This window comes from Rhizopus delemar, genomic scaffold (assembly GCF_000149305.1).
Source record: "Rhizopus delemar RA 99-880 supercont3.18 genomic scaffold, whole genome shotgun sequence".
Lineage (NCBI taxonomy): Eukaryota > Fungi > Mucoromycota > Mucoromycetes > Mucorales > Rhizopodaceae > Rhizopus > Rhizopus delemar.
In genome coordinates, this window is record NW_027137844.1 from 1 (window position 1) to 12,746 (window position 12,746).

The following is a 12,746-nucleotide window of genomic DNA, read 5'->3' on the forward strand; positions in this document are numbered from 1 at the left end:
TGCTTGTATTATAATGTCACTACATCAGTACTGTCTACACAGTAGATCTATTTAAATAACTATATTGTGTTTATCTAAAATATGATTTCGTATTAATGCTTGTATTTATTAATGTCAACTACAATCAGTTACTGTTTAACAATATGAATAACGTTCTTTGACGCGTTATTCCGATAATGTGAATAATTAGAAACATTCCTGGCATTGGATTGGATTTCTGACAATAGGAAAAGGTCTTGTTATTTCAGGCGTCATTTCTTTTCAAATATCCATCATTAATACATTAAAAGCTCCTTTGAAATATGTTTATTTGGAGCTAGTTATATAATCTTATTTAGATCGGCTTTTATTTTATTTTCATGATAATCGTGTATTAAGAACTATGTATGTCAATGTCAACCCGCAGTCAGCTACTATTTTTCATTAGGCAAATCCAGCAGAGGTTGTTCATACCTCCTCACCTCATATACATAATGACCAAATGTCTTAACCTGGCAGCTATGACTAACAAAACTGAAATTTTTATACAATGCATGCATAATGTTCGAATTATGGATTTTGCTTTACAAATCCATATATATCAGACGACATTCTGTTTTTTTTTTTGACCAACACAGCAATTACTAAAGTCAATATAGGGAAACTTCGCACGTTATACGCAATCACATAAAGAGCTTTGAACAGATTGCATTTTGTCTTTCCTCACACGAAGACCAGAGAAGAATATTGAATATTGTCTCTTGTTACAATCAAACGAAGCTTTTAAATCGTAACATGCTCCAAATAAATTTTTTGGCTGAAAATATTCTGCATCTTCATCTTTACATTACTATTTCTTAGCAGACTTTATTTTTTATTTAACCTACTGGCAACAATGCATTCAACTCAGCCATTAGGTAAGAGTTCGAATCCGACAGTGGACAAAGTTGCAACATATCTATACGACCTTTATCCTGATTGATATGAAATGGGGTGCGATTAGTGTTTCTACCACAACACTGAAAATAAGCGGGCAACCACAGGAATATGCCGTTTAACCATAACCATAACCACAACCACAATCATAACCACGGTCGCCGTCACAATTATGGTCACGGTCACTGGCCATAACCGCAAAATACAGTATCTGTTTCATTTTTGTTCTTTTTTAATATTTACTTTATATATAAATCTGTATTTTTAGTCAAGCATTGGATTATTTTCTTTTCTTTTACTTTTTTATCATAATTGCTTATAATATTATCTTCATATCAATCCATCAAGTCTAATCTTATATTTGTTCATCTTTATTCATAAAAGAGAATCTCATCCCCCATTTCATATTTAAACAAAATATTGCTTTCTTAACAATATGACATTTTGTTCAAATTTCATTACAAGTAGATTGAAAATAGTTTGAAATGAACTCAATCCTTTTATAAGAACACGTATCTTTTGCAAATAGTATATATTTTGTAAAAAGTCATTAGTTATTAGTTATTAGCAATCCAGTTTATTTGTTTAATCTCATAAGAATAAAAAGACTGTAAAATTCAATCAGACTTAAAAAGTTATCTTTTTTATTTAATATTATCATATCTGCTGCTATTTATATTCTTTTCATCAAACTTCAATTAAATCCTTTTTTAACACATACTTTTTATAATTATAGCTGTAATATGAATATCTGTTCCTGCTTATGCAAAAGTAGATTATTTATAATTATTCTGTAAGTAGATCTCTATTTTTTTCATTTATGTCTCATTTTTTCATTTATGTCTCATTTTTTTTTCATTCATGTCTCATTTTTTTCATTTATTTTATGCTATATTCAAAACCAACTTGTAAACCGTGTTAAATGTGTGAATTTAGTTTATCACCCGAATAATAGTGAAAAAAGGTCTATAATCAATATTTGTAAGGTATTCATTACTCACTAACTACTCATTACTCTGATTTCTTATAAATTCAATATGAATAATCTTTAAAGAATGTTGGTATATGATAATAAGCATAAGCGTAAGCCTAATCTTAGTCATAAGTTCAAGTATAAGCGCATAAGTATGAGTATAAGCATAAGCATAAGCATAAGCATAGATCACAATGTGTGAAAATGTCTTTTTGTCTCATTTACATATCAAATGGGGTGCGCCTAGATAGCATGCCTGACCGTTGCAAAGCAGTTATTAAAGCTAAAGGGGGACATACCCGCTATTAAATAAAATTTATGTTCAAACGGAAAAATTGTCCCAGTGCGGTGGTTTTTTTCTATTGCCGATAACCTCAGACTGTGTAATCTCCGAACACTGAGTGCTTGATATGATGTAGCACGGACTGAGACCTTTCTAATGAGCATAGAACTATCCGCATAGCCTGAGAATTGGTTGAGCTATGAAGTCGAAAGTAAAAAAAGTTTAAACACTGGGACAATTAGTCCACCCACTGTATATCTATGAAAACTTTCAGTTTATCCCAAAAATTGCAAAGGATAGAATATGGACTGTAAGCAAAGGGCTACTCTTTTATGAGATTTAATTTCTTTTAGGTAAAAGAATATGTTTAATTGGAATTGGTTGTATGTGTTGTATAATGGTTTAGGTAGTAAAAGAAAAAGTGTAAACAAAAATCAAGGAACAGTTTGAGTACCTTTTGAGACTGATCTTTATTTCAGTTTAAGTTAAAGTAAAAATTATTCTGATTGAAGGCAGGTATTTATATCTTATTAAGTGAGTGGCTTGATATCTTCTATTGTGATCGTTCTTCTAATATTCAGGTACTTTAGCAAGAGTTATCTATAATTATGATTATGAAAACTTTTCATTTGTTCTTTTGTATGCCTGTCATAGATTATCTTTTTATTCTGAGAGTTCCTCACTGATTTGAATAAGGTTACATTACGCGTTATTTCAATTATGTGAAAGATTAGCAATATTTCTGGCATTGGATTGGATTTGGTTACTTTAGTTGATACTTCTTCTTATCAAAGAACTCTCATGAATACAATACATATTCTAAAAGAACATGTTTAATTGGAATTGATTGTATGATCTTATTTAAATAAACTTATATTTTATTTTATTTTAATTATGATCTTGTATTAAGACTTATATTTATTAATGTCAACTACAGTCAGTTACTGTTCTACAACAGTATGATCTTATTTAAATTAACTTATATTTTGTTTTATTTTAATTATGATTTCGTATTAATGCTTGTATTTATTAATGTCAACTACAATCAGTTACTGTTTAACAATATGAATAACGTTCTTTGACGCGTTATTCCGATAATGTGAATAATTAGAAACATTCCTGGCATTGGATTGGATTTCTGACAATAGGAAAAGGTCTTGTTATTTCAGGCGTCATTTCTTTTCAAATATCCATCATTAATACATTAAAAGCTCCTTTGAAATATGTTTATTTGGAGCTAGTTATATAATCTTATTTAGATCGGCTTTTATTTTATTTTCATGATAATCGTGTATTAAGAACTATGTATGTCAATGTCAACCCGCAGTCAGCTACTATTTTTCATTAGGCAAATCCAGCAGAGGTTGTTCATACCTCCTCACCTCATATACATAATGACCAAATGTCTTAACCTGGCAGCTATGACTAACAAAACTGAAATTTTTATACAATGCATGCATAATGTTCGAATTATGGATTTTGCTTTACAAATCCATATATATCAGACGACATTCTGTTTTTTTTTTTGACCAACACAGCAATTACTAAAGTCAATATAGGGAAACTTCGCACGTTATACGCAATCACATAAAGAGCTTTGAACAGATTGCATTTTGTCTTTCCTCACACGAAGACCAGAGAAGAATATTGAATATTGTCTCTTGTTACAATCAAACGAAGCTTTTAAATCGTAACATGCTCCAAATAAATTTTTTGGCTGAAAATATTCTGCATCTTCATCTTTACATTACTATTTCTTAGCAGACTTTATTTTTTATTTAACCTACTGGCAACAATGCATTCAACTCAGCCATTAGGTAAGAGTTCGAATCCGACAGTGGACAAAGTTGCAACATATCTATACGACCTTTATCCTGATTGATATGAAATGGGGTGCGATTAGTGTTTCTACCACAACACTGAAAATAAGCGGGCAACCACAGGAATATGCCGTTTAACCATAACCATAACCACAACCACAATCATAACCACGGTCGCCGTCACAATTATGGTCACGGTCACTGGCCATAACCGCAAAATACAGTATCTGTTTCATTTTTGTTCTTTTTTAATATTTACTTTATATATAAATCTGTATTTTTAGTCAAGCATTGGATTATTTTCTTTTCTTTTACTTTTTTATCATAATTGCTTATAATATTATCTTCATATCAATCCATCAAGTCTAATCTTATATTTGTTCATCTTTATTCATAAAAGAGAATCTCATCCCCCATTTCATATTTAAACAAAATATTGCTTTCTTAACAATATGACATTTTGTTCAAATTTCATTACAAGTAGATTGAAAATCCTTTTGAGATGAACTCAATCCTTTTATAAGAACACGTATCTCTTTTTAAATAGTATATATTTTGTAAAAAGTCATTAGTTATTAGTTATTAGCAATCCAGTTTATTTGTTTAATCTCATAAGAATAAAAAGACTGTAAAATTCAATCAGACTTAAAAAGTTATCTTTTTTATTTAATATTATCATATCTGCTGCTATTTATATTCTTTTCATCAAACTTCAATTAAATCCTTTTTTAACACATACTTTTTATAATTATAGCTGTAATATGAATATCTGTTCCTGCTTATGCAAAAGTAGATTATTTATAATTATTCTGTAAGTAGATCTCTATTTTTTTCATTTATGTCTCATTTTTTCATTTATGTCTCATTTTTTTTTCATTCATGTCTCATTTTTTTCATTTATTTTATGCTATATTCAAAACCAACTTGTAAACCGTGTTAAATGTGTGAATTTAGTTTATCACCCGAATAATAGTGAAAAAAGGTCTATAATCAATATTTGTAAGGTATTCATTACTCACTAACTACTCATTACTCTGATTTCTTATAAATTCAATATGAATAATCTTTAAAGAATGTTGGTATATGATAATAAGCATAAGCGTAAGCCTAATCTTAGTCATAAGTTCAAGTATAAGCGCATAAGTATGAGTATAAGCATAAGCATAAGCATAAGCATAGATCACAATGTGTGAAAATGTCTTTTTGTCTCATTTACATATCAAATGGGGTGCGCCTAGATAGCATGCCTGACCGTTGCAAAGCAGTTATTAAAGCTAAAGGGGGACATACCCGCTATTAAATAAAATTTATGTTCAAACGGAAAAATTGTCCCAGTGCGGTGGTTTTTTTCTATTGCCGATAACCTCAGACTGTGTAATCTCCGAACACTGAGTGCTTGATATGATGTAGCACGGACTGAGACCTTTCTAATGAGCATAGAACTATCCGCATAGCCTGAGAATTGGTTGAGCTATGAAGTCGAAAGTAAAAAAAGTTTAAACACTGGGACAATTAGTCCACCCACTGTATATCTATGAAAACTTTCAGTTTATCCCAAAAATTGCAAAGGATAGAATATGGACTGTAAGCAAAGGGCTACTCTTTTATGAGATTTAATTTCTTTTAGGTAAAAGAATATGTTTAATTGGAATTGGTTGTATGTGTTGTATAATGGTTTAGGTAGTAAAAGAAAAAGTGTAAACAAAAATCAAGGAACAGTTTGAGTACCTTTTGAGACTGATCTTTATTTCAGTTTAAGTTAAAGTAAAAATTATTCTGATTGAAGGCAGGTATTTATATCTTATTAAGTGAGTGGCTTGATATCTTCTATTGTGATCGTTCTTCTAATATTCAGGTACTTTAGCAAGAGTTATCTATAATTATGATTATGAAAACTTTTCATTTGTTCTTTTGTATGCCTGTCATAGATTATCTTTTTATTCTGAGAGTTCCTCACTGATTTGAATAAGGTTACATTACGCGTTATTTCAATTATGTGAAAGATTAGCAATATTTCTGGCATTGGATTGGATTTGGTTACTTTAGTTGATACTTCTTCTTATCAAAGAACTCTCATGAATACAATACATATTCTAAAAGAACATGTTTAATTGGAATTGATTGTATGATCTTATTTAAATAAACTTATATTTTATTTTATTTTAATTATGATCTTGTATTAAGACTTATATTTATTAATGTCAACTACAGTCAGTTACTGTTCTACAACAGTATGATCTTATTTAAATTAACTTATATTTTGTTTTATTTTAATTATGATTTCGTATTAATGCTTGTATTTATTAATGTCAACTACAATCAGTTACTGTTTAACAATATGAATAACGTTCTTTGACGCGTTATTCCGATAATGTGAATAATTAGAAACATTCCTGGCATTGGATTGGATTTCTGACAATAGGAAAAGGTCTTGTTATTTCAGGCGTCATTTCTTTTCAAATATCCATCATTAATACATTAAAAGCTCCTTTGAAATATGTTTATTTGGAGCTAGTTATATAATCTTATTTAGATCGGCTTTTATTTTATTTTCATGATAATCGTGTATTAAGAACTATGTATGTCAATGTCAACCCGCAGTCAGCTACTATTTTTCATTAGGCAAATCCAGCAGAGGTTGTTCATACCTCCTCACCTCATATACATAATGACCAAATGTCTTAACCTGGCAGCTATGACTAACAAAACTGAAATTTTTATACAATGCATGCATAATGTTCGAATTATGGATTTTGCTTTACAAATCCATATATATCAGACGACATTCTGTTTTTTTTTTTGACCAACACAGCAATTACTAAAGTCAATATAGGGAAACTTCGCACGTTATACGCAATCACATAAAGAGCTTTGAACAGATTGCATTTTGTCTTTCCTCACACGAAGACCAGAGAAGAATATTGAATATTGTCTCTTGTTACAATCAAACGAAGCTTTTAAATCGTAACATGCTCCAAATAAATTTTTTGGCTGAAAATATTCTGCATCTTCATCTTTACATTACTATTTCTTAGCAGACTTTATTTTTTATTTAACCTACTGGCAACAATGCATTCAACTCAGCCATTAGGTAAGAGTTCGAATCCGACAGTGGACAAAGTTGCAACATATCTATACGACCTTTATCCTGATTGATATGAAATGGGGTGCGATTAGTGTTTCTACCACAACACTGAAAATAAGCGGGCAACCACAGGAATATGCCGTTTAACCATAACCATAACCACAACCACAATCATAACCACGGTCGCCGTCACAATTATGGTCACGGTCACTGGCCATAACCGCAAAATACAGTATCTGTTTCATTTTTGTTCTTTTTTAATATTTACTTTATATATAAATCTGTATTTTTAGTCAAGCATTGGATTATTTTCTTTTCTTTTACTTTTTTATCATAATTGCTTATAATATTATCTTCATATCAATCCATCAAGTCTAATCTTATATTTGTTCATCTTTATTCATAAAAGAGAATCTCATCCCCCATTTCATATTTAAACAAAATATTGCTTTCTTAACAATATGACATTTTGTTCAAATTTCATTACAAGTAGATTGAAAATAGTTTGAAATGAACTCAATCCTTTTATAAGAACACGTATCTTTTGCAAATAGTATATATTTTGTAAAAAGTCATTAGTTATTAGTTATTAGCAATCCAGTTTATTTGTTTAATCTCATAAGAATAAAAAGACTGTAAAATTCAATCAGACTTAAAAAGTTATCTTTTTTATTTAATATTATCATATCTGCTGCTATTTATATTCTTTTCATCAAACTTCAATTAAATCCTTTTTTAACACATACTTTTTATAATTATAGCTGTAATATGAATATCTGTTCCTGCTTATGCAAAAGTAGATTATTTATAATTATTCTGTAAGTAGATCTCTATTTTTTTCATTTATGTCTCATTTTTTCATTTATGTCTCATTTTTTTTTCATTCATGTCTCATTTTTTTCATTTATTTTATGCTATATTCAAAACCAACTTGTAAACCGTGTTAAATGTGTGAATTTAGTTTATCACCCGAATAATAGTGAAAAAAGGTCTATAATCAATATTTGTAAGGTATTCATTACTCACTAACTACTCATTACTCTGATTTCTTATAAATTCAATATGAATAATCTTTAAAGAATGTTGGTATATGATAATAAGCATAAGCGTAAGCCTAATCTTAGTCATAAGTTCAAGTATAAGCGCATAAGTATGAGTATAAGCATAAGCATAAGCATAGATCACAATGTGTGAAAATGTCTTTTTGTCTCATTTACATATCAAATGGGGTGCGCCTAGATAGCATGCCTGACCGTTGCAAAGCAGTTATTAAAGCTAAAGGGGGACATACCCGCTATTAAATAAAATTTATGTTCAAACGGAAAAATTGTCCCAGTGCGGTGGTTTTTTTCTATTGCCGATAACCTCAGACTGTGTAATCTCCGAACACTGAGTGCTTGATATGATGTAGCACGGACTGAGACCTTTCTAATGAGCATAGAACTATCCGCATAGCCTGAGAATTGGTTGAGCTATGAAGTCGAAAGTAAAAAAAGTTTAAACACTGGGACAATTAGTCCACCCACTGTATATCTATGAAAACTTTCAGTTTATCCCAAAAATTGCAAAGGATAGAATATGGACTGTAAGCAAAGGGCTACTCTTTTATGAGATTTAATTTCTTTTAGGTAAAAGAATATGTTTAATTGGAATTGGTTGTATGTGTTGTATAATGGTTTAGGTAGTAAAAGAAAAAGTGTAAACAAAAATCAAGGAACAGTTTGAGTACCTTTTGAGACTGATCTTTATTTCAGTTTAAGTTCAAGTAAAAACTATTCTAATTGAAGGCAGGTATTTATATCCTATTGAGTGAGTGGCTTGATATCTTCTATTGTGATCGTTCTTCTAATATTCAGGTACTTTAGCAAGTGTTATCTATAATTATGATTATGAAAACATTTCATTTGTTCTTTTGTATGCCTGTCATAGATTATCTTTTTATTCTGAGAGTTCCTCACTGATTTGAATAAGGTTACATTACGCGTTATTTCAATTATGTGAAAGATTAGCAATATTTCTGGCATTGGATTGGATTTGGTTACTTTAGTTGATACTTCTTCTTATCAAAGAACTCTCATGAATACAATACATATTCTAAAAGAACATGTTTAATTGGAATTGATTGTATGATCTTATTTAAATAAACTTGTCGTATTTACCCCATTAAATACTTATTATTCGTATGAGATTACTCAAATCTTATATAAAAAATAACAAGTACTGAATACATAATATTATATATTACATATTCTCTAAGACTCATTTACAATATTAACCATATACAATATTTATATTATTCAAGTTCAATACTAAAATTGACCTTGAACTCACTTCGGTCCCTGAATAATTTTATTTCCTATATAAAGGCGTAGTTTGATTAAATGGGTTCTCTCTCTCGTCTTGAAATCTAATAAAGAGGTTACATAGAGACTCATTCACTAGTTTTCAAGTACTATCTCCTTTTAATTCTCAAATTTTTATCTGCAAATATCTCAAAACTTATATTTTATTTTATTTTAATTATGATCTTGTATTAAGACTTATATTTATTAATGTCAACTACAGTCAGTTACTGTTCTACAACAGTATGATCTTATTTAAATTAACTTATATTTTGTTTTATTTTAATTATGATTTCGTATTAATGCTTGTATTTATTAATGTCAACTACAATCAGTTACTGTTTAACAATATGAATAACGTTCTTTGACGCGTTATTCCGATAATGTGAATAATTAGAAACATTCCTGGCATTGGATTGGATTTCTGACAATAGGAAAAGGTCTTGTTATTTCAGGCGTCATTTCTTTTCAAATATCCATCATTAATACATTAAAAGCTCCTTTGAAATATGTTTATTTGGAGCTAGTTATATAATCTTATTTAGATCGGCTTTTATTTTATTTTCATGATAATCGTGTATTAAGAACTATGTATGTCAATGTCAACCCGCAGTCAGCTACTATTTTTCATTAGGCAAATCCAGCAGAGGTTGTTCATACCTCCTCACCTCATATACATAATGACCAAATGTCTTAACCTGGCAGCTATGACTAACAAAACTGAAATTTTTATACAATGCATGCATAATGTTCGAATTATGGATTTTGCTTTACAAATCCATATATATCAGACGACATTCTGTTTTTTTTTTTGACCAACACAGCAATTACTAAAGTCAATATAGGGAAACTTCGCACGTTATACGCAATCACATAAAGAGCTTTGAACAGATTGCATTTTGTCTTTCCTCACACGAAGACCAGAGAAGAATATTGAATATTGTCTCTTGTTACAATCAAACGAAGCTTTTAAATCGTAACATGCTCCAAATAAATTTTTTGGCTGAAAATATTCTGCATCTTCATCTTTACATTACTATTTCTTAGCAGACTTTATTTTTTATTTAACCTACTGGCAACAATGCATTCAACTCAGCCATTAGGTAAGAGTTCGAATCCGACAGTGGACAAAGTTGCAACATATCTATACGACCTTTATCCTGATTGATATGAAATGGGGTGCGATTAGTGTTTCTACCACAACACTGAAAATAAGCGGGCAACCACAGGAATATGCCGTTTAACCATAATCATAACCACTAATGTAGCCTTAGTCGCAACCACAATCACAGCTGCATCCGCAACCATAACTATAGCCACTGCCATATTCACTACCACAAGCATAACTACAATCATAGTCACAACCATCCATGGCCACAAGCCCTTCATTCAGAAATCAACATCAAACAACAAACTTTATGCATCGAACACTATGAAATCTTACAAAACTACTATATGAATACTTATGAAATACCTATGCCTAATACGATCAATACAAATATACAATCATTTAAAAAAATTAACTTGCTTGGACAACGTTACCAACAATCCGACAATCATTCATCATCATCATCATATATTCAAGCCATTATGAACAACCAACTACGAATTGGCCAAATATCATTTTTTTTCTCACATTCATTCAACAATTCCATTCACTATTTTGCATTCGTCAATTGGTACAGCCATGCGACTCAACATTTTCCCACCTTCGATGGTACTGGCATCCAAGTGTGGAAGAATCAATTTGATCCAGTTTCAAGCAACAATATACTTCCAATCTACAGAATTTTCAATCCTGTTGCTGTATGCCCTTATGTTGATAATCACCTTCTTACTCTCGCTCTGCCAAGACGAATTTTTATGTAACAAATATACCAAGCCATTAAAACACTATTATTATTTTACTATATATTTTACTAAAGAACCATGCAATAGTTTTTTCTTTTTTTTTTCTTTAAAAATTTTTATTCGATTTGTGAAGAGACAACAAAATAAGAAACAAAAAAAAAAGAAAGAAAATGCCTACTGCATTGGATTGGCAGCAGCAAAGGAAGAAGAAGAAGCAGAAACAGAGGTTGGAAAACCAAGACCAGGAGAAGAAAAAGCCCAGGAAGGAAAATCAGTATCATCGAGCTTGTCAGGGAACTCCACCTCAACGTTTTCTATTATTCTTCTAATAGTTGGTGGAGCCCCCTTTTTCTTCGTGGATTCCCTGTATTTTTTTTGCAACTCTTCGTGGAATTGCACCACCTGTAGATTGATTAAGGTATATTAGAAAATGAAATTTGTTACCAACATTTTACTTACTTCGCTGCTCCTAAATGATGGCCTTTTGACCACGAACGTACGACCGTTCGCGTCCTCTGGCCCATCTTCTTCATCTGACGTCCAGTCAACAGTCAGAATTTTGCCAGCGAACGGGAAACGGGCGTCGAACGCTGAAGGGTTAGCCATGTAAATAGATCTCCTGTTAGAGAGTTTCTATCATAAGGTGTTAATGTAAGCATTTTCTATATTTTATAATATAATCTTCTAAATATTAAATACTCACCGTATTTACACGGCTACGACAGGTTGTTTTTGTTGAAACAACTGTCTTCCCCTTGGCCTTGCTCATCAAATAGGAATACTTGCTCCTGATAATGGTGTGTATTTGCGAAGTGGTGAGCAAATCAAAACGACGATGCTTCCTGACTTGCTCACATAACAGGGCCTTGACCTTTCTGTTGTTCTTGTGGGCGAAGGTCACGTCCAAGTCAAATTCGCTTCTGCGACCAACAACGAAATCACGGTAGTATTCTGCTAAATAGCTCTACATCACAAAGAAAGGTATAAAATATAGGTATTAAATTACAATTACTAATTTGATAAATCTGTTCTAGACTTACACGACATTCTTTTTTGGCCTGGTCGACCTCAGCTTCTGAAGCTCGCTGCTGCTGTTGCTGTTGCTGTTGCTGCAGCAAATGGTGTCAATTGCTGTATCTGAGCAGCCATTATATCCTGTGCGAAACCAGAGGGCTGCTCGGGATGGCTTCAGCACCAACAGAGCTCTCCAAAGCGAGGAGTTGTAAAGCCTACTGAAGCCTGCAACAGGAACAGAAGCAGAAGCAGGAGCAGGAGCAAGAGCAGAAGCGGGAACAGGAGCAGAAGCAGAGGTGGGAGCGGGAGCAGGAACAGGAACAACAGAAGCGGGAGCAGAAGCAGGAACAACAGTGGATGATGATCCAGCAATGCTCATAGAAATTCTTGCCCTTTTGGGAGCATTGCTGGGGACACTGATGGGGGTGGCGACGCGACGAGACATTTTTTAAGATAAACTTTA

The 12,746-nt window shown here is 31.5% G+C and overlaps 4 protein-coding genes across 4 annotated transcripts; all 4 read right to left on the minus strand.

Moving 5' to 3' along the window:
- Positions 1–652: 652 nt before the first annotated feature.
- On the minus strand, positions 653–893 carry RO3G_15876 (uncharacterized protein; the record flags this gene model as incomplete). The annotated part of the gene is made up of 2 exons (XM_067670460.1): positions 653–819; positions 863–893. 2 exons carry the CDS (start codon positions 891–893, stop codon positions 653–655), a joined length of 198 nt encoding a protein of 65 aa, XP_067526561.1.
- A 2,851-nt stretch (positions 894–3,744) lies between these two features.
- Positions 3,745–3,985, minus strand: RO3G_15877 (uncharacterized protein; the record flags this gene model as incomplete). Its single annotated transcript, XM_067670461.1, has 2 exons — positions 3,745–3,911; positions 3,955–3,985. The coding sequence occupies 2 exons, from the start codon at positions 3,983–3,985 to the stop codon at positions 3,745–3,747; spliced, it is 198 nt and encodes a 65-aa protein (XP_067526562.1).
- A 2,853-nt stretch (positions 3,986–6,838) lies between these two features.
- RO3G_15878 (uncharacterized protein) lies at positions 6,839–7,079 on the minus strand (the record flags this gene model as incomplete). Its single annotated transcript, XM_067670462.1, has 2 exons — positions 6,839–7,005; positions 7,049–7,079. 2 exons carry the CDS (start codon positions 7,077–7,079, stop codon positions 6,839–6,841), a joined length of 198 nt encoding a protein of 65 aa, XP_067526563.1.
- A 4,364-nt stretch (positions 7,080–11,443) lies between these two features.
- RO3G_15879 (uncharacterized protein) lies at positions 11,444–12,728 on the minus strand (the record flags this gene model as incomplete). Its single annotated transcript, XM_067670463.1, has 5 exons — positions 11,444–11,671; positions 11,729–11,902; positions 11,973–12,233; positions 12,310–12,378; positions 12,465–12,728. 5 exons carry the CDS (start codon positions 12,726–12,728, stop codon positions 11,444–11,446), a joined length of 996 nt encoding a protein of 331 aa, XP_067526564.1.
- Between the last annotated feature and the right edge of the window lie 18 nt (positions 12,729–12,746).